General features: G+C 45.8%; 1 protein-coding gene across 1 annotated transcript; it reads left to right on the forward strand.

Annotated features, from left to right (window-relative positions):
* LOC107112731 (veficolin-1-like) lies at positions 1–24,005 on the forward strand. The gene is made up of 8 exons (XM_015413919.1): positions 1–143; positions 1,148–1,285; positions 5,335–5,397; positions 8,963–8,998; positions 13,490–13,623; positions 18,365–18,494; positions 20,758–20,892; positions 23,027–24,005. Exons 1-8 carry the CDS (start codon positions 41–43, stop codon positions 23,275–23,277), a joined length of 990 nt encoding a protein of 329 aa, XP_015269405.1. The 5' UTR covers positions 1–40; the 3' UTR covers positions 23,278–24,005.
* The last annotated feature ends 2,320 nt before the right edge of the window (positions 24,006–26,325 follow it).

The raw sequence follows: 26,325 nt of genomic DNA on the forward strand, positions 1-26,325 counted from the left end.
GACATTCAAATAGGTCGACAAGTCGGCTCTGCAAGGCGAGATGACCGCCTGGGTTAACTGTCTGATGGCTCTGTCATTCCTGATAGTTGTGTCTTGGGTGAAAGAAAGCTATGGGCAGGAGACAGAAGCCACCTGCTGTGCACGTGAGTGTGAATGTGAGGGGAATGCCAAGTGAACTTTGGGAGGGACTTCAGGTGGGGTATAATTTTATCCACGGGAACTGATCTCTGTTGCCTGGAGATAAGTTGTAATACCAGGAGATTTCCAGCCACCACCTGGAGTTTGGCAACACTGCTATCGAGTATATTTTCAGTGGCAAATTCAGGTTTGACTGCGTAATGTGTGAAACAGCTCAAGCGACAGTTAGTTAGAAACTTTGAATTGGTACAAAAACAAAGAGATGTGCCATTGCAACACAGGGTCACGGAATGCATTCTCTGGGGGGGTGACAGCAACCCTAGTGTGGTAAACAGTGTTCCCTCTAAGCTGAGTTAGTGTGAGCTAGCTCACAGTTTTTTAGCCTCCGGCTCACCCATTTTTGTCTTAGCTCATTTATGCAGTAGCCAAATCGCTCGCTCACAACCTTAATGCCACTAGCTCACAAAGTAGAATTTTTGTTCACAAGACTCCACAGCTTAGAGGGAGCATTGGTGGTAACTGCATTGGTTTTTACTTGATTTTCTCCCATTCTGTTCTAAACACTTGGGGAAGGCAATTATCCTGGCAACAATCCTGTGAAGTACGTCAAGCTGAGAGGGGATGCAAAGGGACATGAACCCGACCCACCACATACGAACCCAGCATTATCTGCTGCACACTCCCCTCCCCAATATTCTGAGCATCCCCACCAGTGTTCCCTCTAAGATGAGTGAGTGTGAGCTAGCTCACAGTTTTTTAGCCTCCGGCTCACACATTTTTGTCTTAGCTCAGGAAGGAGGGCTCCAGAGCAAACTAATTGATGCAGTAGCCAAATGGCTCGCTCACAACTTTCATGCCAGTAGCTCACAAAGTAGAATTTTTGCTCACAGGACTCCACAGCTTAGAGGGAGCATCCTTGTTTATCATAAGGCTACTAGTCCCTAAGGAAAACTGCCTCACATACACCACTTCATACACTCTCTCGCTGATAATCCTTTTCCTGTTTCAGAGCTAAAGGGCTTATCTCAGTGTGGAGCAGACAAGGTGTTCCTCCAGGGCCAGCCGGGCACACCAGGAATTCCTGGTGTGCCAGGAACAAGCGGATTGCCTGGAGCTAAGGGTGACACAGGCCCTCAGGGGCCCCCAGGTGAGAAGACGTCCACTTAAGATCTGGTGCTGGGTAGATCAGGAAGATTATTTGCTCTGAGTAACATGCGGGGGGGGGGGGAGATCCACATTGACCCCAGAGCCCATGCTCTATATTTACAAGTCCCAGAACGGTGGGGGGTGGGAAGGTATGGCGAGCAGAAAAGCAGCACGGTAGAAGAATGGAAAGAATGGATTTCCTGCCCTAAAAGTATTCAAACAGAGGTGGATACAGGATTCAAATCCTGGAAAAGTATATTGTTCAGGGACAATTCACATAAGGCTTATTTATATTGGTTGTTTCTGCTTGTCTTTTGCTGATAAATTAAAATGAATACGTTTTGATATGGATGCTGAATGTAATATCGGGCAGGCAGCATGGTCTAATACTTTGTCTACGTATGGATCATTTTGACCCCGTTACCATGGTAGATGTCGACGGGGTCTTAGGATCTGTGAAGGCTATAATGTACCCTGAATCTTTGTCCACCCTGGCTGCTAAAATAATGCAAGGGCCACATTAATTAGCCCTTGATGTTTATCATAAATCACTCACTCACTGTCAGCTAGCTGCCATGTTTTGCTTGTTCCCGTCTCTCTGTTTTGCTCTGCCACTTGCTGTAAACAATGCTTGGGAGACCATGGGAGCCAGTTCTGCCTTGTGAAGGAGGGAGGGCTTGCGTTCCACCCCTGGTGTGAATCTTTCGGCTCTCATGAGGCACTGAGACTCTCCCGATTTTCATGTATCCCCCGCCGGGAGAATACCCCCGCGCGCGCGCTCAAATTTCATTTGCTTAGCCATTTGCCTCGTCCTACTATATGGAAGGATGTTTCCGCCCCATGGTCATTCCTAACAATAATCCTGTGGATGTGGTACCAGTTTTGTAATCTAATAAAGCATAACGCTTCCTTGGAAACGTGTGTGGAGATTTACTTGCTGCAGAACCTGACACTAACTCAGGGCACTTTCCCTTGGCCACTCAAAGAGGCCGATCTCCACCTACTACTTAAGAAACCATTCATACAGGAAAATGATGTTGCCAATTGTTTCCTAGTCTCTAATCTGCCTTTTCTAGGCAAAGTGACTGAAAAGGGTCCAGAACCAATGAGTTGCCCAAGAAGACCTGGATTTGGCCCACTACTGCTCTCTCAGCCTGGTTTCAAACCAGGCTATCGGATGGAGATGGCTCTAGTGGATTTAGTCAATGAACTCATCTGAATGCAGACAAAATGCCATGCTTCTTTGTAGCTCTCACTAGGTGTATCTGCAGCCTTTGATAAGTAGATCGTGTCATCCTGTTGAGGCATTTGGAGGCAGAAATATGTATTGAGGGATGTACCTTGGAATGGTTTAAGTCAGGGGTGTCAAACATGTGGCCCGAGGGCCGGATCAGGTCCCCAGAGGGCCTCTATCAGGCCCGCAGTGGAACTGGCCATCTCCTCCTTCCAGTTCTGCTGCTGCTGCGTCATAGCTTGCTTTGCCAGACTCTCTCACTTGCTCAGCCATTTCATGTTTTAACCTGGGTCCTAGACTCAGAACTCTGAGCATGAGATTTCTGTGGTGAATGTCAATAAATGAAAAGTAGGTTTGCAGTTTAAAGATACAAACTTGAACAGCATACTCAAGATCGCAACAGCACAGACATTTTGATGCAATAATTCAGAGCAAGAGGTGTCATCAGATACTGTTAAATAAACAAAATATTGCAAGAGTGCTAATGTTCTAAGCATGTTTTTATTTTAAGTTAAAAAAAATCTTTGTGTTTGTGTCCTTTATAAAGTTTATATCTCCGCTACCGGGCATTACATTTTATGACACACATGGCCCAGCCCAACAAGGTCTCACTTATGTCAGATCCGGCCCTCATAACAAATGAGCTCGACACCCCTAGTTTAAGTTGTTCCTCCTTCCTGAGCTAAGAAAATTCGTTTAAATTGTTCCAAAATGGCCAAAATGGCCACCTGGATCCACACTATGGTAACATCAAGACTAGACTACTGCCATGCACTCTACATAGATCTCCCCTTGAAGTTAACTCAGAGATTCCAGTTGGTGTAGAACGCTGCGGCTCACTTATTATCCAGACCTAGGCAGAGCATGCACGTTGCTTTCCTTCTGTAGTCACTCAATTGTCTGTCCAGGCTCAGTTCAAAGTATTGGCCATTACATGCAAAGGCTTTCATGGCCTTGCTCCCTCATATCTGCAGGACCGCTTCTTCCGCTGTACTCTACCCTGACGGCTTCATTCATCTGAGTAAGGCCTTCTGCAGATGCAGTGCTTCAAGTGGGCAAAATTGACAACTGCCAGTACGTGTGCTTTCTCTGTTATGGTCCCCACCTTGTGAAATGGCCTGCCTGATTGAGGCTAGGAAGGTTCCCACTCTCTCGGCTTTCCTCAGGCTACGCAAAACTGAATTATTTGGGCATGTTTCCTGCTCCCCCCCCCCGCAGTATTTCACATGTGATGTTAATTCTCATGCTGTGTTTCAGATTTCCGCTTGTTTTCAGATTTCCGAACCCCAAATCCTATTGCATTATTTATTGGCTGTCCCATTCTGTTGAGTGTATTGCCTTGCATTGTGTAATCTGCCTTGAGTCTCAGGGAGAAAACTAGACTACAAAATAATGAACACAAATAAATAAATGGCAATACGGCTGCACGTGGATATCCAAGCTGGAGTGGGATTTCATGGAGCATCCGCACAATATTGTCCCCTCATTGTCCACTTTCTCGGGCTTTTCCCCCCTCTGCTTTGGCTGCAGTCTTTCTCAAATTTGGTTTGATGTAATCTTTCCAAAGATATCAAAGTTAAAGGACCTTTGCACACTGTGTATATGGGAAGGCATGCGTTTTTAAGACCCCACACGCATCAATGCCATTTTCCTTGTTTCAGCCCCAATGGCTGCCACCTTCCCCTCCTTGGCTGCCATAGAGAACTTTTTCTGTGGTTTTTTTTTAAATCAGAAAATGCTAGATCAGTATAGCACAAAGGTGTTATAATGATCTATTGCCACCGTGACTCGTTCCCCTGAATTCCAGGTCAAAGGATCCAGCCGGCTGGAGAAGTAGATCATTATAAATGGCCGAATCTGCATCTAGCATTTGCTCCGCTGTCTTACCAAACCCACACTGGAACAGAAATTCCCACCTGCATTGCATGCCACTTTCACTTTGATCGATTGTCGGATTTTACGGCCGTGTCCAGACTGCGTGCCTCTTTCACTTCCTTTGACCTCTCGGTTTTATGGTAGCCCTCTACATACATTTATGGCCGTTTTATGGCTATTCAGGGGTGACTCTGCAGTCAGTATGGTGTTGGCCCCGGGGTATTTGAATGTGGTTTTGAGCCGCATCTTTTTCTGTTCCAGTGTGGGTTTCGTACAACAGCAAAGCAAATGCTAGATGCAGATTGGGCCAATGTTACTGAGCTATAGAAATCCAGCAATTGCAAGTAATTTTTGAATGCTGGACAGAGAATCATTGCCACATGGAAGCAGCTGTTCACTGCTCTTGCTCTCTCTCTCTCCCTCTCCTGATCTAACTGCACAATTTGTCCTTCCCACCACCTGACACTTTTTAACTGGAGAGGCTGAGGACTGACCCTGAAACTTTCTGCTTGCACAGTAGAGGTTCTACCTCTGAGCCACAGCTCCTCCCCTCCAGCATTTTATGGGTGTGGGCGTCAGCTGCTTTCGTGTGGCTAGAATCGATGCTGTCCCACAATATCTGTAAAGATGAGACCCGCTGAGTCTGCCAAACAATCCGTTCCTTCCTACATCAGCTTTTTCATCTTCCGTCCTTTAGGCACTGCTAGCATAGGCTGAGAGTGAGCATCCTCCATCACCTCTTTGCCATTCAGCCTAGTTCTTACAACCATGAGATGGTTTTAAGCATGTGACCCCCCCAAAACAGACTCCTTTCCCATCCTTTTGACATACTCCTTTGCTGTACTGTCTGGTTATCCCTGTCTTCTGTCAAACTCATTGCAAAGCTTGGAAAGGATGCTTCTAACATGTTCCTCAATCCATCGCTGATCTCTTTTCCTCAGGGGAGAGAGGATCTGCTGGAGCAACTGGGAAAGCTGGACCCAAGGGAGATAAAGGAGACCAAGGTAATGTGGCTACAAATCCATTGAGGGTGAATGGGGAGACCTCCAAGTCTTCGCTGCTCTGTGTTGTCTGAGCTCTCTGCAAAAAGAACAGCTGCAGCCAATTCATGGTGACCACAAACCCAGGCAGAAATAGTGGCCACTGCCACATTTTCCTCCAGGACAGGAGAGCTCTGCCTTGCCTGAACATCAGGAAAGCGCCAGGCAGAGTCCAGTAGCTGGAGCTCTGTTCCAGCAGAGACAACAGCTCCTGCAGACCACAGCTGGCTGGTGATTATTGCTAATTAGCTGGATAATAACGGGGGCCAGAGTGGGGGTGCTTGGGACTGCCTCGCCAGAAGATCAGGCAAAGTGCTGGGCAGAGTCCAGAAGCTGCAGCTCTGTCCCAGCAGAAGCATCAGCTCTTGCAAATCATGGCTGGCTGGTGATTGGGGTGGGTGGGGTAGGGTATCGACTACAAGGGTGAGTAGGACTGGAGGTCCATTGCTTGGGTTGGACTATTGTGGGTTTGGTTGATGGGGGGGGGGGTTGGTGCACTATAAATCTGCTGCACAGCTGGTTAGATCCTCCCACAGGTGGAGATGGAAACAAGAGTAAGCCGTGAGATGTGCCAGGGGGTCCCTGTAAGATGGGGAGGTGGGAGGTATCGTGGTGGGCAGAGAGTTAGGTTTAGGGGGAGATTGAGATACGGGCATGCTTGCTCCCCTTCTAATCCCAAGGAATGATGGTGTGCAGACCCAGACACCAATGCTGCCTTGCCCGGTGCCTCCTTAGACTTTATGACTTCCATGACATCATTAGAACTCTCCCAGGTTGTATTGGCCCCCACGCACAGAGCAGGCCACACACTGGATCTGGTCTTTTTGTGCGGGAATTGATCTGGATTCAGCGGTTCTTTGAAAACCGGTGCCACGGACTGATCATTTACCTTGTGAAGGTCAGTCTGTGATTTGCCTCCTCCCCCTAAAGAGGTGGCGAGCTTATTTCTGCTCGCCCACAGAGACTCATGGATGCAATTGGGTTCCAGAATTATCTGTGGGATTTGTCTGGCTCTGCCAGCGGCTCTCTTGATGAACTCACTGGGTGCGGTCAGACGGTGTGGTGGATCCTTGCTCCGGATCGCTGCGTAGCCACATTGCTCCCCACCGTCCACAGGCGGGAGCATGCGTTGGTGTTGTTTTTCTCACTCTCTCAGTTTGGGCATGCACACAGGCAGCCATCTGTAGAACTAAAATTTTCACGCGTGCACACAACAGTGATTTCCACTTCAACCTGACAGCTGTAATACTTCCCTTTAAACTTTAAAGGAATACTTCCCTTTAAATGTTTACCCCAAAAATGGCCTCCATGAGATCCTGAACTCGTCTAAATGCTAAAACTAGGCACCATTTAAACATTGTTTTTAATAGTGCGGTGGCAGACCTCTGCCTATGCGCACACCGCCAATGCTTTAAAAAAATGGTGCACAAAAAGCGGAAGCCTCGGGCAGCTTTCAAGCTGGGAGGGGGTTTAAACCAGAAGTGACTCAACACCGGGGGAGTGATCAGACGTCAGAAAAGTGCATCTGGAATCAGAGAATCAGGAAAACACCACTTGGGGACCTGGTATCAAAATACTCTGGGCTGGGGATGGGAGGCAGATGTTGACTGTGATTGCACAGATAAAATCCGTTTCTGAGGCGGGCTGAAATCAGACTAAACGGCCCATCCAAACACACCCACTGATGCCTGGAATCTGGGCTTTCAAGAGGCCATTGACCGAGTTACCTCCTGGCGCCCCCTTTGTCCCTGTACTACCTTGGATTCCTGGTATACAGATGAACTAAGGATGGTAAAAAGGGGGGTGTAGAGGACAAACTCATGATGAAGCAACAAGAGCACTTTATAGAGCTCACTTGAAGGCCTATGAAGTAGCAGTGCAGGTAGCAAAGCCCTCTTACTTTTCTGCCTCCATTGCATCTGCCACGTTGTGTCCAGCTGTGCAGTTTAGTGCAGTTTATCACCTCTTCTGTGGCTCCAAAAGTAGATGAAAATTTGGTTATTAGCTGTGGCACATTTGCAACTTTCTTGTCAGATAAAGTCTTGCTCCTTCGCCAAGACTTGGCTGCCAGATTTTGAGTCAGTAGGAATCTCAGGGCCCTGTGTGTGCAATTGGGTCCAGTTTTTTGGACTCCTTTAACCCACTCTACCAGGTGCTCCAAGAGACATCTGCCCTAGCTCCCTTCCAATCCACTTCTAGCTAGGATTTGGGACTGACAGCTCTGCTTGCTCTGGCTGACGACCTCCGGTTACACCTTTATGCAGGCGGGATGGTGCTGCTGATCCTGCTGGATCTGTCTGTTGCCTTTCACACAGTAGACCATTTGGTCCTGGTCAGCTGCCTAGCCTCCCTAGGTGTGAGGGGCATGGCCTTGAGCTGGTTCTCCTCATTCCTCCAGGGGGTTCCAGAGGGTAATCATGGGTGGAGAGAGGTCATCACCGTGGGCCCTGACCCGTGGAGTTCCGCAGGGGGATGATTCCATCCTGAATGTTACTTAACGTCTATATGGGCCCTTTGGCGGAGATTGTTAGGAGGTTCGTAGTGGAATGCCATCAACATGCAGATGACACCTACCTCTACCCCTCATTTAAGGAGCCAGTTTGGTGTAGTGGTTAAAGTGTGCGGACTCTAATCTGGGAGAACCGGGTTTGATTCCCCACTCCCCCACTTGCACCTGGCTGGATGACCTTGGGCAAGCCGTAGTCCTGATAAGAGCTGTTCTTGAAAAAGAGCAGTTTCTGTCAAGAGCTCTCTCAGCCCCGCCTACCTCACAGGAGCAAATGGTCCAGAACACAGCTGCCAGATTGCTGACAGGAGTGTTCAGATCAGCTCATATCACACCTATTCTATGGCAGCTGCACTGGCTCCCAATTAATTTCCAGTACCAATTCAAAGTGTTGATACTTACCTTAATGCCCTAAATGGCCTGGGACTCTTGTACCTTTGGGACCACCTCTCTCAGCATTATCCTCCCCATCTTCTCCAATCTTCATCTAGGCATTTATTGAAGGTCCCTGGTCCATGAACTGCCTCCCTTGTGTCAACAAGGGCAAGGGCTGTCTCACCACAGGCCCCCGTCCTGTGGAACCAGCTGCCTGAAGAGGAGCGTGCCATGCAGGACCTTCTAGGTTCCACAGGGCATGCAAGACTGCTCTTTTTCAGGTGGCCTTTGGGTGATTGTGATCCGGCAGCAGCTGGTATACTTCAGCTGTGTCTTTGCCATCCATGCATCCTACTCTGCTTGATAGTGGATAGATTTTAATGGGGATAGATTTTTAACTGTTTTATATTTTAAAGATTATTTATTGTATCTTTGTATTGTTTTTATTGGTGTATTTTATATGCTGTTAGCCACCCTGAGTCCCATTCGGGGGAGAGGCAATAGGATATAAATTTGATAGACAGATAAAATAAATAAATAAATAAAATGGATGTGGAGCCTCTGAAACAGGTCTTGCTTTAATTTTTCATATGCTTTTGGTACCATGTTTTGTTCCCACCACAAGAAACTGGTTTCCTCTTCTTACAGGAGATTCATGCAGCTGTACCAGCAGCCAGCAGCAAGGTATGTCTATTCACCATCCCATTACTAGTTTTTTTTTTATTTGAATTTTGTTTTATTGAAGAAAGAATTTTATAATTTAACACCACCAAAATCATTAATATTATGAAAAACGAAACTTCACTAGCATGCTTCATCTTCGTATCTTCTTCATCGTCTTTCTTCTCCCAAAATTATTACATGATAATGTTTATAAGATTTTCAAACCATCTTAGCTCATTATAATAAATTTACAATATATTATCAAATTAATCTTTGAACTAAATTATAATTAGACTCAGTACTAGGAGACCTCAAGGGTCAGGAGGGGAAGAAACAAAACCTCCTTCCAAGGAATGATTAAACCTTGGGGGAACATTGCCACAGTCCCACCACTCTTATAGCATCAAAATATCAAAATATCAGCATTTGGTCCTGGTTACCCAAATCCTAATTTTAAACAGAGTCCAAACTCTCTTCAAAATCGCAATGGTCTTCAGGAGTACAAACTCGAGTTGTTTTAACTGATATAAGAGGACAGCAATCTTTCTTTTTGCTAGCTCTGTTTTCTTGGGATTCCGAAGGAGAAGAATTTAAGGTGGCCAGCATTAGTTCACCCAAGGCAGAGTCATAGGCAGTGTAAGAGTCATAGGCAGTGTAAGAAATGAACCGTGTTGGACCAGGTAAGAGATGGCCAAGTAATGATCCATTTAGCCTTTGGTATTGAGAAATAAAACTAACTGACCTGCAAATTTAATGCCATTAGGCTTCCCTTTGTAGATATAAAGTGGTCAAAGTAGATATAAAGTGGTAAAGTGGTCAAAAATGCAGTAAAAGTTGACCACGTCAAAAATTGTTGTTGTTGTTCAGTCGCACAGTCAAGTCCGACTCTTTGTGACCCCATGGACCAGATCCCGCCAGGCCCTCCTGTCTTCCGCCGTCCTCTGAAGTTTGCTCAGTTTCATGTTCGTTGCATCGATGACACTGTCTAACCATCTCATCCTTTGCCATCCCCGTCTTCTTTGACCTTCAATCTTTCCCAGCATCAGGGTCTTCTCCAGTGAGTGCTCCCTTCTCATTGGGTGGCCAAAGTATTTGAGCTTCAGTTTCATTATCTGGCCTTCCAGGGAACAGTCAGGGTTGATTTATTTTAGGATTGACTGATTTGATCTTCTTGCAGTCCAAGGGACTCTCAAGAGTCTTCTCCAGCATCATAGTTCAAAAGAATCTATTCTTCGGCGCTCGGCCTTCCTTATAGTCCAACTCTCGCAGCCATACATGACTACTGGGAATACCATTGCTTTGACCATGTGGACCTTTGTTGGCAGGGTGATGTCTCTACTTTTTATCATGCTGTTTAGGTTCGCCATTGCTTTCCTCCCAAGGAGCAGGCGTCTTTTAATTTTATTAATTTCAAAAATTACATTTAGACTATTATAAGCCATAGGCAGCTCACTAATCACAGGTGGAGGATCACTGTGGTACATCATAATGACAACCACATTATGAGAGTTAACCTTTCAACCTTGTGAGATCACACTCCACATTACCTTCTCCACCATGAAATCTTCTTGCATGTTATAAACAATTCTGGGGCATTTTCTAGAACTTCTATGGCACCAAGAAGCTATTTGGATTTTGTCATTGCTACACATGTAGTGAGAATCTGCCTTAACTCACATAGCTGAACACTGCCAGAGAAGATTGGAAGTGATGAATAATCCTTTTTTCAGGAAAGTGTGTCCGCCACTGCTGACCTTTGCATTCCTTACCAGCATCAGTCTGGGGTTCACACATCCATGCCCACCACTGCTGAGTGGTATCCAAGGAGCATTGCAAGTCTTGTGCAGAGGTCTCTCAAGACTGCTGTGGTCAATACAAACTAATGACGTACTTGGTCTATGGAAGTAGTCAGAGATCTCTGGCAGTCAGTATTTTAAATCCATTCCCCAAATCCAGTCACTGATTACAGTACTGCAGTGGACTTTATGGACTACAACTGAGTGAACAACACATTCACATATGAAAATCACAGCGACACAATTGCTCAGGCCTTGCTGACCTTACTTCATCATACCTACCTGCACACATTGTTTGCACCTCAGTCATTTAAATTCAAAAGAACCTAATACAAAAAGATATCTCTCTATACTTCCTTCCTCTGTTCTATTCCGTTGGCTTGGTTCTGACGTAATGTGAAAACATGGTTTATTTTAACTACTAGGAATAAGGCCCATTGTGGAAATAAATACAAGTTCTAGAAAGAGGCTCTGGTAGATTGCCTCGGACTTGGGCACTCAGCATCAATTTGCTGTGGCAGCCTCAGCCGGGTATAATGACACAGAGTCCACCATTTTCTCCAGGAGAACTGGTCTCTGCTACCTGAAGAGCAGTTGTAATTTTGAGTGATATCCAGCCCTCCCCTGGAGATTCGCAACAATGGTTCCCCAGGAGGAAATGGCTGGTTTGGAGGGTGGAGTCTATGGCATTGTACCTGTCTGAGGTCCAGCCCCTCCTCAAACCCCACCCTCTCCAACCTCTACCACTCAAATCTCCAAGAATTTCCCAACCTGGAGTTGGCAACCCCACCTCCTTCCCAGCTAACCATCAACCTAACATTATCTGCCCCCTGGCAGCAGCTGACTTCTGCCCTCCCTCCTGAGCAGTTGTAATGTTGAGTGATCTCCAGCCCTCCCCTGGAGATTGGTAACAATAGTTCCCCAGGAGGAAATGGCTGGTCTGAAGGGTGGGGTCTATGGCATTGTACCTGTCTGAGGTCCCACCCTTCCTCAAACCCCACCCTCTCCAGGCTCCACCCCTCAAATCTCCGGGCATTTCACAACCTGGAGCTGGCAACCCTAGTCAGGACTGACTCCAATAAGTTCCCCACAAAGGCCTGGAAAGGGCTTCATTCCTTTGTCTTTTTACTGACAGAACCAATCTTGGTTGCTTAGCAACAGCCACTGCGGGAAAAGCAGCCACAGGAGCCAAGCAGAAGAAGTGTCTTCGTCAGGAGAGACAGCTGTTTGGCAGTTATTCTGACGGGACAGTGCCTGAGGTGGCAGTGGGCAGGGAAGAGGAGCAGACCCAGCACCCAGCCAATGGCACATGATTACTCTTGAGTGGGGGTTAATGGGCCAGTGGCTGGTGGAGCACACTGCACAGCCAATGGGAGAGCTGGAAATGGCCAATACATAAGGGAATTATTATATTATGATGGTTAGGATTCAGGTCACATTCACTGAAATCCTGGTGTGCCTCATCAAATGTTGTTTTTGTTGCCTTCCCTATGGCCAGACTAGGGAATGTGTGAGGGTGCTGCAGGGAAGCAAGTGGGGTTTCAGCAACTGTGTCAGCATTTGTGTATCATGCAAAACTATAATTAAGGCTAATAAATAAACTTCAGACCATGGTTTCAGAACTTGTTTTGCTGTATCCTAATTAACTATGGTTGGTGGAGTGTCTCATGTTTGGACAATCACACTAAGCATAGAAAGTGTAATCAAACCATGGTTTCACATTTGGTCTGAACTGAGCCATGGCTCTGATCATTATCTTTGAGCCCCAGCCATGGAATATTTAGTTCAGCTGCCCGCAGATTCCTGAGATTATACACTCAGTTTTATAATGCAAGTTTCTAGTGTCATGGTTCCAGCAATATGTTCTGAAGGGACATGAAGAAAAAGAGCATTTTGAAGAAGCTGAGTTTTTTGTACTTGTCTTTTCCTGTACATCTTCCAATCACATTCTCTTCTGCATATACCTCCCAGTGTTCCTCATTTATCCAAATCTCTGCTGTAGCCACTGTAACACTCTTGCTAAATTTAAATACTAAAAAAAAGGGCTATAGGGTTTAAAATAAAGCTTTCAGATGACGCAACTGCAAATGCTGCGCAATTGCTTCTGAGTGAAACATCTGGTTCTCTTTGGAACAGGAACAAACTTCCTTACCATAGGCATGTACCTCCTCTAGCCAGAGAGTTATGGCACTGCCTATTCTCAGATAGTTTGGTAGGGTAGCTTTGTTGGTTGGCAGCAGAAGAGTTAGATTCAACTACTGCAGAGATGGACAAATTTTTCAGGATATAAGCTTTTAAGAATTAGAGCTCCCTTCATCAGGCACAAGTATTGTCAGATCTCACTTTGTCACATACAAGATACTGGTATTTGACACAGGGAGCTTTGACTCTCTTAAGTTCATACTCCAAAAATGTTGTTGGTCTGTTAAGGAGCCACTGGACTTGACTCTAGCTCTGTCTATTCTCCAGGTTGCTTAATAGACTGACACAGGACCAGTTAATACAATGACAGTTTCACTCGTGTAACATTTCCAAAGTGTAATAGTGTGAATTGTCCCAGACTGTCTTTTCTGTACCAGTATCAGTTTAATTCCGTACGTAACCAGCACGTTTCAGTTAAAACAACTTTAAGAGTACAATCGTTGAGATTTAAGACATGTATAAAACATTTAAAACATACATGAAAATATATAAATATATTACACATTTCCTCTAGAGACCAGAACCAGAAGCTGCAAAGAGCTTCTCGAACTCGGAGAGACACTGAATGGCTGGTACACGATCTATCCAGTCCCCAGTAAAGCAATGACTGTCTTCTGTGACATGGAGACTGATGGCGGAGGATGGCTGGTGAGTTTGATCTGCTGGAGGAAAAGACCGATGTGACTGAGGCACAAGCTCCTCGGGTGGCAGCTTCTTCAAGCCTGAACTTTAGAGACTCCATAGAAAAAAGAAGCCTTTTGGGCAGTATGACATAGGATTCAAGGCATCCTTACCTTCTTTTAGAATAGGAACAACAGAGGCTATTCTCCAAGAGGGAAGAACATGCAATGGTCAAAGGGACCAATAAGCAAATGGAAAATGCTTTATAAAATTTATCCCTAAAGCCATTGGTGCCTGAGTTTAAAATTTCCTGTTGGATTGTCCATGAAGCTTCTATCTGAGTCTGATGAGGAGGAGAGTGTGTTAGAGGAGAAAAAGTCCTCAATTGTTTGTTCTTTGGGCCCTGAGGACGAATATAACTTTGTGTAATAATCCACTAAAATATTCACAATCTCCCTAGAAGAGTGTTTCTTTTTTTTTTTCTTAGACTCTAACAAGCCCTGAATATGGTGGGAATTCTTCTCCTTCTTAGCTCTCCAGGCTAAAAGCTTTAAAGACTTAGGAGAGCAGTTCCAGTATTTTTGTTTCATAAAAATTAGCTATTTTTTAAACTATTGTTAATCAAAAATATCAAACAATTTACGTTTGGCTAACAATTATTGATAACTTTATGTTCCTGTTTCAACCCAGCTATGTTAGCAATCATTCATTCTCTAATTTTTGTTCTCTGGTTTTTTTAGATGGGATGCCATTGAGATCAGCTTTCCTCACATAGCTGCCTTCATAACGTCCCAATAGATAGCATCTAATATATCTACCGACTTATTTGATTCAAAGTATAATTTCAATTCATAGTCGATCTGGTCCTTAAAGTCTTGTCTATTCAAAAACATTGTGTTAAATGACCATGATTTGTCTGAAAGGCATTTCTTCCCCTAATCCAAAGAACAATAAATCCAGGAGTGGTCCATAAGCAGCCTTGGGCCTAGAGTAGCCAATTTCAACCCTGATAAAAGACCCTGGGATGATAAAAGAAAATCTGTACAAGTATATACATCATTACAGGCTGAATAGTAAGAGTATTCCTTTGCCCTTGGGGTATAGATATCACCAGGAATCAAAAAGATGGTATTTTTCAAGAAGGTTCCTAAATTTAACTGAGGCTCTAGTCAAAGGGCCCATGTGCTTTCTAGAGCTAGTTGTGTCTAATGAGGGGCCTAAAACTAAATGAAAATCCCCTCCCAAGATTAATTCCCCCTCTTGAAATATAAGCAACTTTTCAAATACAAGTTCTAAAAAGTCAACTTGGGCTAAGTTGGGTACATAGAGTGTGGCCAAAGTCAATTGTTTGTCATTAATATGTCCCTTTAAGAATAAATAGTGCCCCCTCTGGTCCAGCTCTTCACCCTCAATAACAAATGGAATATCCTTTGACAATAAAATGGCAACTCCTCTTGACTTTGATGAGCTGGGGGCTGTTCTTTGGATTTGGTAAAATGGGGGGTTAAGAAAGAGAGGTTTTAGTACTTTCAAATGTGTCTCCTGCACAAAAACTATAAACACACCTAACTCCAAAACAAGGGAAGCGGGCCAATAATAGTTATTGGGGGTATGCCAAGCAAAGTGAAAAAGTCTTCACCTGCTGGTGGAAGACAACAATAGGGAGAGACAGTCAAGTTCCCTGGGGAGGGAGTTCCAAAGTTTTGGCGCCACAATCAAGAAGGCCCTTTCTTGGGTTCCCACTTGCCTCGCCTCAGATGACAGAGGCACCAGAAGTAGGGCCTCTAAAGATGACCAGGGTGGACAGGAGAAGACAGTCCTTAAGGTATGCTGGAATGGATCTAAACGATCTGATTCGTTCAGTAATCCCTGAAGCTGCTCAGTTACCACTTGTTCAAACACTTTGCTCAAGAATGGTACATTTGAGACTTGATGTGCGCTCCTGCAGGAAATGACCCCTGCAGGTTTTTATTCACAGGAGGCTGAGGTTACACTGACTCAAAAGCAGGGGTGCAACAAGCCCCGCCCCCTGCTCCCAACAGCCCTCAGTCAGAGCAAGAAGCAGCCAGGTAAGCTGCAGAGCTCCCCCCGCCCCCCCGGCCCAAAACAGTCCAGTGGCACCTTTAAGACCAAGTTTTATTCAGGTACAAGGTGGTTATTCAGCTCATCTGTGTCCAGGGTAGATTTACTTAGGGGCAGACACACCACTGCCCACTTCAAGACAGGAGAGACCACCACCCTCTCAGTGAGACATGTATTGTCTCCTGGTCCCAGTCCGCCAGTCTCCCCTAGTAGATTAAAGTGGCCAAAAGGGGTTGTACAAACAGGCGGGACATTTCAAACTCAACCCTGTCTACATCATCAGACTGTACGAGCTGAAAGGTATCCGAGAAATCGACAACCTGAGACCACTGATCTTGTCCCCGCTAATGTATTGTCCAAGTTGGAATGGGTACAAGAAATTTTATCAGCAAACTACTTAGTAAAATTATCACAGCAGGCCACTTCTTCCTGTAGGCTAGAATCCAATTAGCCCCTGTCCACCCAGAAGAGTACTGCAGGTGTACACTGTGCAAGCGTAGTGGTGGCAGAGAAATATTGTTTCTTTGCCACCATTACTATCACAGAGTAGGGTTTCAAATTAAGTCAGTAGACCTTCTTAGTAACTCTCACCAGGTGTGTAAATTAGTATTAACTTTTGATTGTTCATCCATCCCCCTGTTACTCTTCAGACAGAAAAGATTTTTAAATTCCAGAGAAATTTTTCCAATACGTTTTTTCCAACACAATACGAGTCCCACTTCTGAGTCCAAGAACTTTGAACCCTTCTGGTCCTCCAGCCACAACTGATCCTCTTAAAGACATTCCATCTAGAGCCTCCCATCAGGATCTAATAAGCTGGGCTGACACTTCGGCCCCTTTAGAAATCAATGAACGTCATCTTCTTGACATTTCTCTTGAAGAAGACTTGATCAGTTCTTTTACAGCTTTACCTCTTTTAGAGCAAGAGGAAATTATCAATAGACTGGAGCAACTGAGATCCAAACTTTTGGAAATTAAGGACGGCCCACCTCAGAGTTACCATCTTCAGCTTTAATCAAGCCCTGTGAAGGCACCTTGGTGATCAACAGGTTTTCCCCATCTAAAGAATACAACTTTAACCAACATTGTAGTAAAGTAAAGGAAGCCCAAGAAGTGACACTTAGCCGCTACCTTGAAGATTTTTGAATTGGGAGCATATGGTCCCCCCCCGGTACAAATTCCAGCTGAAAATTCCTCTGTTAACCTCTCAATCACAGTTCAACCGCATTCACTCAAAAATGGGTGTGTTTTTATAGATTCAGAAAGGCAATTACAAATGACAGAGAAATCAAATCGATGATTAAGTGCATTATCTCAAAACTCGATAGGGCCTGAAAATAAAATACAGAAACTAACTATGCCCTTATCTGAATCCACCTCTGTTATGATCCCTGCACATAACTTCAGTTAATATCCGAGGGTTGAACAGTATTATTTAACAGTATTGTTGAACAGTATTGTTAAGAATATATACAATAAATTAACAGACTGTTGGACTAGATGGGCCATTGGCCTGATCCAACATGGGCTTCCCTTATGTTCTTACGTGCTCAGTCTCTGCATTGCTGTAATATATATAGCCCTTGCAATCTTTTAAAAAGCTATTTCCCATCTCTGTCCCCCAATCAAGGCTGTTCACCTGCCACAAGTCCCATTCCTTTCCATACCTTGTGAATATTGTTTATTGTATACATTCTTGATCTGAAATGTTTTCAGTGTTGAAATGTTTTGATCGTTATTGCCTCGGGGGCCCTATTTGGGTAGAAAGCTGGCATAGAAATGTTTTAAATAAATAACCCCCCCCCCGCCTGGTTAAGAGATGCCTCAGGATGCTTGTTAAATATCTTGACCTTAAGAAACCCCTACACTATTCCAGCCTACCCAGTCCTAGAATCAGGCTAATTTAAATTAACTACCCCTGGACACAGCTTTTAAAAAAGGTCCCTTTTTCCAGCCAGTCAGAGGATCCCCCAAAATACTACATTTGTCAGAATTCTTTGTGAGAATCCTTGCCAGCAAGAATGGTACAAGACTGATACAAGTTGTAGTGTAGACATGCCCAAGTCTGCTACAAGAAAGAATTAGATCAGAAGAATCCACAGTTGGAGACTGTTGTGTTCAGAACTACCAGTCTCAACCCATTAAAGAAACACACCTGCAAATCTGTACTTTAGAATCCTTGCTCAAGGCAGGCCCGTATCTACAGTGGGGCATCTCGGGGCTAGGCCCCCCGTCTTACTGGCAAGGTCCCACAACTTTCCATCCAGCCCAGGGCCCTGAGTGACGGTGAGTGCAGAGAAGTAGCCGGGTATTCCTGCGCAGCTGCCTGGTGGCAGTGCGGAGCCAGAGAGCACCTCTCTATTTCCCCCAGAAAGTCTATTTAACTTTAATTAAATTACCTCTAATTCTATTAGCTGGTGCCCCCTAAGAAATTTAAATGTCCCTGACTGGGAAAAAACCTGGCTACGGGCCCGGCTCAGGGTGGGGAGTCTTCTCCTCCTTTTGTGCCTAAGGCCCTTCCAGATCAAGTGGGCAAGTAGCAATTGCCCTGCACCTTGCTATTGTGTGAGACCAGTTTGGAACTCCTTGAGTGGGCCTGAAAGAGCCACCCACACACTGGTATAGAAAAGAATTGCTGTTTACCTTTCCACTGGAGCACAGTGATATAACCTCCTTCTGCCCGCAGGTATTCCAGAGGCGGCAGGATGGATCAGTGGATTTCTACCGTGGGTGGCAGTCCTACAAGAAAGGTTTTGGGAACCACGCTTCAGAATTCTGGCTGGGCAATGATAAAATCCATCTTCTCACAAATTCTGGTACAACGTCATTTCCATTTCTATTCAATGTTAGTGCATCCTAGGGGAAATGAGGAAGCAACCGGGGATTTCTGTGGAAGGCGTGGCTTGCTGGACTGGTTCCCGGGACCTCACCTTTGGCCATGGAATCTATGGAAACTCTGGAATACTGGTTCAGAAGGGTCAACTAGGGAGGAAAGGTGGTTGCAGGACCAGGATAAATATTGCAGTGGGATAAATTTTATTGGGACTACTTTGTAGCTACAATTAGTATTGGCCCTTAGCGATTCCATCTTTTAATGTATCAGAAGAGAGAGACACATACACACAAACTGACATAATAAACCACAGGGCAGGAACGTTCCGGCTGGCTTCCGAGTTGGCCACGCCTGCAGCCTCCCCCTCCTCAGGTTCCCCAGGTGCCTCACAAGACACGGGGTGCCTGGAAAAGCCAAGCCAATCCAGGGAGGGAAGGCAGTTTAAACTGCCTCCCTTGCTTGGGTTCCCCAGGCGCCCCGCAGCTACGGGGCACCTGGGGAAGCCAATCCAGAAACTGCCTTCCTTCCCTCGGTGTGGGGCACCTGGGGAAGACAATCCTGGGAGGGAGCTGTGCTGTCAGGGGTGTGTAGGCTTCCCAAGTCCCCCTGGGGGGCGGGGAAACCCCTGCCCCAGAGGCCCATTCCTCACCGCCGACGGATCGGGCCCCGGGGGGAACCCCACCCCCAAAGTACGTGACATGCATGTCACCCGGAAGTGATGCGACCACGCCGGGCACGCTGGGGGCGGGGCCACGGTCATCCGAGGGAAAACTCTATGGTTTTCCCTCGGATGGTCGTGCCCCCGCCCCCAGCGTGCCCAGCATGATCATGTCACTTCCGCGTGATGTGATCGCGGCGCGTGTGCTCCAGGAGACAGCCGGGAGTCCCCCCACTCCAGCGAGAGGTAATACTTGGCAACCCTAGGGGTGTGGCCTAATATGCTAATGCATTTCTGCTGTTGGGTGTGGCCTATTATGCTAATGAGTTCCTGCTGGACTTTTTCTACCAAAAAAGCCCTGATAAACCATGAAGACAAGACAGCGTTCTACATACTGCTGACCATAAGATTATATTGTCAGCATTAAAATGCGTTCTCAGATCCACAATCAAATTCAGGAATATCATGTAACCTTGTCAGTAGTCTCAAAGTTGTTCCAGGGTTTGTAGAAGTGCCTTCTGTGGCTATACAAGGGGACACAGACCCCCCTACCCTGGAATTAAATTGCATGAAGTAGCAAAGAACAGAAGGGGTTTCTCCTGTTCTGAAGCCTACTTCTGATGCCACCACTGTACATTATGCTATTTTAAAAGTGAAGGAGAGAGAGAGATTCCTAGGAGAGCGTTCTCCTTCCTGCATCATTTGTTCCATTCAGGTGGTGGACCGAATTCTGCTGAAATGCAGTTTGTGAGAATAAAGAATAAAAGGCACCGTTTGTCTAACTGTGCAAGAAGGTTGTGATATAGCAAAAGCTAGGATTAGGTCATTACTGTCATTATAGGTTTGTCTCTGTGAAGCAGCCAAACATCCAGTACAGGGACACTGATGAGAACAAATAGCCCATTCTATCTCATTTTCTGTTACTATGTCCTCGGACCCAAATGGCTCATAATCCCAGGTTGCGATCACACGCAGAATTAGCTGCGCCATAGACGCGAAGGCCGGGCAGATTTAAAGGGCACGATCAGACACAAACATCTGCCAAGCGTCCCGGAGTCGTCGGTGGCCCATTTTGCTTCGCCACAGAAGTGGAGTAAAAAGACACCGGGGAAAACCCAGTAGCAAACGGGTTTGCTATGGGCCAGAAACGGACTTTCCCCTGTGTGATCGTGCTAGCGCGATCTCATGGTGTCAGGATGGTCTGATAGGCCATCCCGATGCCATGCCGTTGTTTTTACCCCTGGTTCAGTATGCGCATCATCGCGCACTGCATAGGGAGCACTCGGTCCGGAGATGCAAGTCATTGATCCCCCATTGAAGTGCACCGGAAACACACGGCAAAAAAACCCAAACCCAATTCACCCGTAGTTCCCAGGGACGGTGTGTTTCCGCAAATGCGGGTCAAATTTCTGCAGAGCAAATAGCCTCACTTCCCCCCCCCCCCATTATCTCAAACGTGTGAACACCACCCCAGTGTGATCCATGTGCCCCTGGGATGAGGGTCCCTGGTATCACCATAACCCTAAACATAGTTCAGTTTGAGATTTTCTCTAACAATGCTCATATTTTCCATTCTTCTGATAATCAGGAGTACAGCAGCTACGGATTGATACCAGGGACTTCAATGACACTAACACTTATGCTGCATATACCACTTTCCGCATCTTGAGCGAGGAGGAAAACTACCGTCTACAAGTGGGATCATACTTAGGTGGTAACATGGGTGAGTTACACCAAGAATTCTATTTGGGGAAATTGGCTTCTAGGTGGTACAAGATTATAAAGATTGCCCTGCTGGAAAGTCTCAAGCCAGAGAGCATGGACTCCTTGAGGAAGTGAGCGGGGAGCTGTTTTTTAGAATTGTTTAGCTGGTGCTACAAGGCTCTTCTGTTTGCTGGGGGGTTTAAATGGAGTGTAGGCTGCTAGGATTTTTAGGATGGAGGGAGTTATGTAGGGGTTGGTTGCATTTCTTATATTTTGAATTTCTAAGCCCCCTTGAGCAATGGGAAACATAGGGAATGAATATTTTAATAAAATTAAAATCAGGAATGGGCTCAACACTGGAAGCGTCCTATTGGAGATCTGGGACAGAGTAACTAAAATGAAGAACGCTCAGTCAAGGGGGGCTCCCCACCACCACCACCTACTCTGGCTGAGCTCTCCGTCCCCTGCCAACAAGGCAAATAATCCTGCAGCACCATAAAGAGCTGCATTCTCTTGTCCCCTCCCAGGCACTCTACTGTGCCCATGAGAGTCCCCTGCCACTGCCAGACAGCCGTCAGCAGCCTTTCGACTTACGACAAACTACTATCGGGGGACGGCAACATAGGGGTGGAGCTAAGTCCCTCACTAATTATGCAGAGTGAAATGTCATAAGCAAGAACTTACTCATCTGTAAAGGTGCTGGAGACACTTGTGCATGTATAGGTATATTCAGGGCTATTTTGGGGCAGGAACGCACAGGAACGGAGTTCCGGCTGGCTCCTGAGTTGGCCACGCCCAGCAGGGACTCATTAGCATAATAGGCCACACCCAACAGCAGAAACTCATTAGGACTGCCTACATTAGGGGTGTGTGGCCTAGCATGCACAGGAGTTCCTGCTCCAAAAAAAGCCCTGGGTTTTGACAACAAACAAGGTAAACAGAATAAGAAGCAAAAGGTGGGTGTGGCTGGATGACCACACTTCTGGTAACACAGGGGTGTGGCCTCATATTCTAATGACCTGTGCTGTCAGGGTGTGGCCTAATATGCTAATACGTTTCTGCTGTTGGGTGTGGCCAATTATGCTAATGAGTTCCTGCTTGGCTTTTTCTACCAAAAAAGCCCTGGGTATATTGTATGTGTCTATGCATACAATCTTCCATATTGTGTTATGTGCAGGTATATACACACATACACATACAGATCAAGGAGAGGGAAACGCATGGTTTTTACATGGGTGAGATGAAAACCAGTAACTGTAGATGCAGACAACAGAGGCAGAATGCATGGTTCACTCTTTGGCTGGCAACATGATCCAATCACTCGGAGCCAATGAGCCCACTGCAATGGGTAGGGCAGGGCCCGTTTGTAGCCACTGCTTCTTATCTGGCCCACTCACAGGTCAGAAAGGATTGGAAATAAATGATCACATTGTGATGTCATGCCATTGAAAACTGTGTAGATCTGGTGCAGTCTGTCTCTCGTGTCATGATCTGTCAGTAACGGATGTCGGTATTTTAGTCTCCTCTTCCTGAGATTTGGTTTTAGCCGGGCTTTTTTTGTAGAAAAAGCCCAGCAGGAACTCATTAGCATAATAGGCCATACCCAACAGCAGGAACTCATTAGCCTATTAGGCCACACCCTGACAGCACAGCTCATTCGCATATTAGGCCACACCCCCATGTTGCCAGAAGTGTGGTCATCCAGCCACACCCACCTTTTGCTTCTTATTCTCTTTACCTTCTTTGTTGTCAAAACCCAGGGTTTTTTGCATGTTAGGCCACACACCCCTAATTGTAGCCAATCCGAATGAGTTTCTGCTGTTGAGTGTGGCTTATCATGCTAATGAGTTCCTGCTGGGTGTGGCCAGCTTGGGAGCCAGCTGGAACGCCGTTCCTGTGCGTTCCTGCCCAAAAATAGCCCTGGTAGGTAAACTAGAGGGTGCTCACACCAGCCCCCTTGGCACTGATCTTTTCACTTGCAGCATTCACTACCTTTCACGTGCACAAAAATGTTAGAAATCAGCCTATACATTTGTTTGCTATTTTCTCCAAGGGAAAAAAAGGAGAGATATTCTCATAAAATCTCAGTGGAGAGGGGGGATATGTTGTTCCCCTTGTCATACATATTCCCCTCCCTGCTTTTCTCCCTTCAGGTGATTCCTTCTCCTCGCATAACGGCATGAACTTCTCTACCCTGGACAAGGATAATGACATCCATGAGACAGGAAGCTGTGCTGTATCCTACAAGGGTGCCTGGTGGTATAGTGTCTGCCACTCTTCTAATCTGAATGGCCTGTACCTCAAAGGCGAACACACTTCTTATGCCAATGGCATCAACTGGGCTGCAGGGAAGGGGCACCATTATTCGTACAAATATGCAGATATGAAAATTAGACCACAGTAGATGGATCCGGCACTTCAGGCTCTGTGTGGCCCTAGTGGATCTGCTCCATGTATTTACTGGCACACGAACTCCCATCTGAACGCTAAGCTTCACAGTGCAGTCACGCAAGACTGGCACTTGCCGATTCAGTGCTCCTGTGTGCTTCGGAGATAATCTGCAGTACCTGCAGGACCACTGTGTTCCCTGTGCTCCCAGCTGTCTCTCGAGATCACCATTTGAGGCCATGTTCCATCACCTTCCAGTTTCTGAGGGGAACAGCCGCTAGAGGAACCCCTTTTTCCATTGTAGCACTTAGTTTTCGAATGCCCACCTTTTCAGTGCTTGAATGGCTCCAGATTGGCTCTGTGTGGTGAAGATATTTGTTCTCTCAGGTTTTTCAGTGAGTGGTTCTGACCCCACCCCCACCACCGATGTTTTGATCTTAAGTCTGCTGTTTTTAAATTTTTTTTCTACTAAATTGCTGATTGTAATGTTCTGTACTGTTGTTGTTTTTTTTGTGAAGTGTGTATTTTATTACTGGGCTTTTTAAGCTCCCTCAGGATCAATTTTTGGGTTGATAGGAAGGATGCAAATATTTAAATAAATATTCTCCCATATAATTTGGGCTCTGTTTTTGTAACTGACACAACTGAAACCTTAAGTTGCCTAATCAGGAATAGGTCAGCTTGTTAGCCAAATTGCCTTAAATTCTTAATTGATATTGGTGAAGTTATGATTATTAATTGGCGATAGGCAAATTAGGGTTCACACCAATTTATACCTTTACTGTAAGTACCAGAACAGACATAGACTATGATTGGTAAAATATAATGTCTTGTACTGATGGAGATGTCTCAGTCAAACAATACACAAACACTCACACAATTATACTTATACTAAGAAATAAAGATAGATAATTATGACGTTTGCATGAGCAGGGTATTTGTTGTTTGGGTAATATTTACCTGTCTTCGTGACTGAGCCGTTCCAATGGAAGAATGGAGGGGATAAGAATGGAAAATGGGGAACACGTGCTCTGAACCGGCAGAGTTTAAAGATGGAGGTAGGCATCCCTGATGAATATACAGTAGAGGTGAAGAGTCTGGATTTGATAGATAGAGTGCCTGAAGAACTATGGATGGGGGTTCATGACATTGGACAGGAGGCAGCAATCACCACCATCCCAAAGAAAAAGAAATGCAAGAAAGCAAAGTGGCTGTCTGATGAGGCTTTACAAATAGCAGAGGAAAGAAGGAAAGCGAAAGGCAAAGGCGAAAAGGAAAGATTCACCCAACTGAACGCAGATTTCCAGAGAACAGCAAGGAGAGATAAGGAGGCCTTCCTGCTCCTTGGGAGGAAAGCGATGGTGAACCTAAACAGCATGATAAAAAGTAGAGACATCACCCTGCCTGTTGGGGACGAAAACTGGTAGAGGTCAGCCACGAAGTGGGGACTTTGCTCTCCCTGTGGTATGTTTTCACCAAGGGCTCCCCTGGTAGTGCTCCGTGTCCTTCTGTGCTCTCCGCGACAAGGTGCATGCGCACTCCCTGTGCACCCTCCCTCATGAGCTGTGGGGTGTGATGGGTGGCACTTTCAGAAGCTCAGAAGTGCTGCTGCTGCTGCTTCTACACAACTCAGTATATTAATCTTCCTGCTCAACAACATAGTCAACTGCATGATCCTTCTGTACAAAATCACTTCATACCTATTTACAAGAATGTCATGACTTGACAGTTCCAATAAATCTATTACTAAAGATATGCCAAGGGTCCCCCCCCCAACACACATGCGCACACACACACTCAATGGCAATGGGGAGTCTGCTTTGAGGATGTCTACTATGTGATTTAAAAGAATTTGATAACATTCTGATTTTTCAAATCAGCTGGTTTTAATTATTCAATGAATCTATTGCTTTGCTTTCCAAACACATGTAACTGTAAATGCATCACTAGGGGGCGAACTAGACTTATCTTTCAGAGCTCCCTCAGCCCAAAAAATAAGTCTAGCTCACCACCTAGTGGTGCATACCGCTAAAAAAGCTAGAACTTCAGGCTGCCAGACAATACGACACCATATGATGATGATGATAAATTATTATGAAAAAATACACATTTTGACACAAGGAGATAAATTCCACCCCCGCTAGGGTTTTCACTTTTCTTCCTTTAAGATTATTCAAGACAGCTACACTTAATTTTAGAAAGACTTCTTCAAGGTAAAGTTAGGGTTTGGGTATATAAAAGGGCCATACCAGCATTGCATGGTCTTTTTGGGATGCAAGGCCAGGTAGCAAAGTGGGGAGAATGCCAGCAAGGGGAGTGGGATTCCACTATATGGGTGCGGTCAGATGGCATGCTGGGAGCGGTTTAAACTCCTCCAGCCCTGATGCAGTTTTTTTTTAACCTGGAGAATCGCAAACACACTTGCTCCAGATCGCTGCGCGGCCACATCGTTCCCTGCCGTCCACACGCGGGAGCGTGCGTTGGTGTTATTTCTCTCTCTCTCTCTCAGTTTGGGCATGCACACAGGCAGCCATCTGTAGAACTAAAATTTTTGCGCGTGCGCAGAACAGCAATTTCCCCTTCAACCCGACTGCTGTAACACTTCCCTTTAAACTTTAAAGGAACACTTCCCTTTAAACGTTTACCCTGAAAATGGCATCCGTGAGATCCCGAACTCGTCTAAATGCTAAAACTAGGCACTGTTTAAACATTTTTTTAGTAACGCGTTGGCGGACCTCTGCCTATGCGCACACCGGCAACGCTTGAAAAAAATAGCGGGCGAAAAACGGAAGCCTCGGGCAGCTTTCGAGTGGGGAGGGGGTTTAAACCAGAAGTGGCTCGACACCGCAGGGGCGATCACACAGGGGAAAAATGCGGCTGGAACCGGAGAATCAGGAAAACACCACTTGGGGACCTGGTATCAAAATACTCCGGGTGAAAGCGGTTTTGAGCTGGAAAGCGACAGCTGGGGACGGGCGGCAGATGTTGACTGTGTGATCGCGCAGATAAAATCCGTTTCTGAACTGGCATGACACCAGATCAAATGGCACGTCTGGCCACACCC

Source organism: Gekko japonicus, unplaced genomic scaffold (assembly GCF_001447785.1).
Source record: "Gekko japonicus isolate JY-2015 unplaced genomic scaffold, Gekko_japonicus_V1.1 scaffold1701, whole genome shotgun sequence".
In the NCBI taxonomy this organism is placed as follows: Eukaryota; Metazoa; Chordata; class Lepidosauria; order Squamata; family Gekkonidae; genus Gekko; species Gekko japonicus.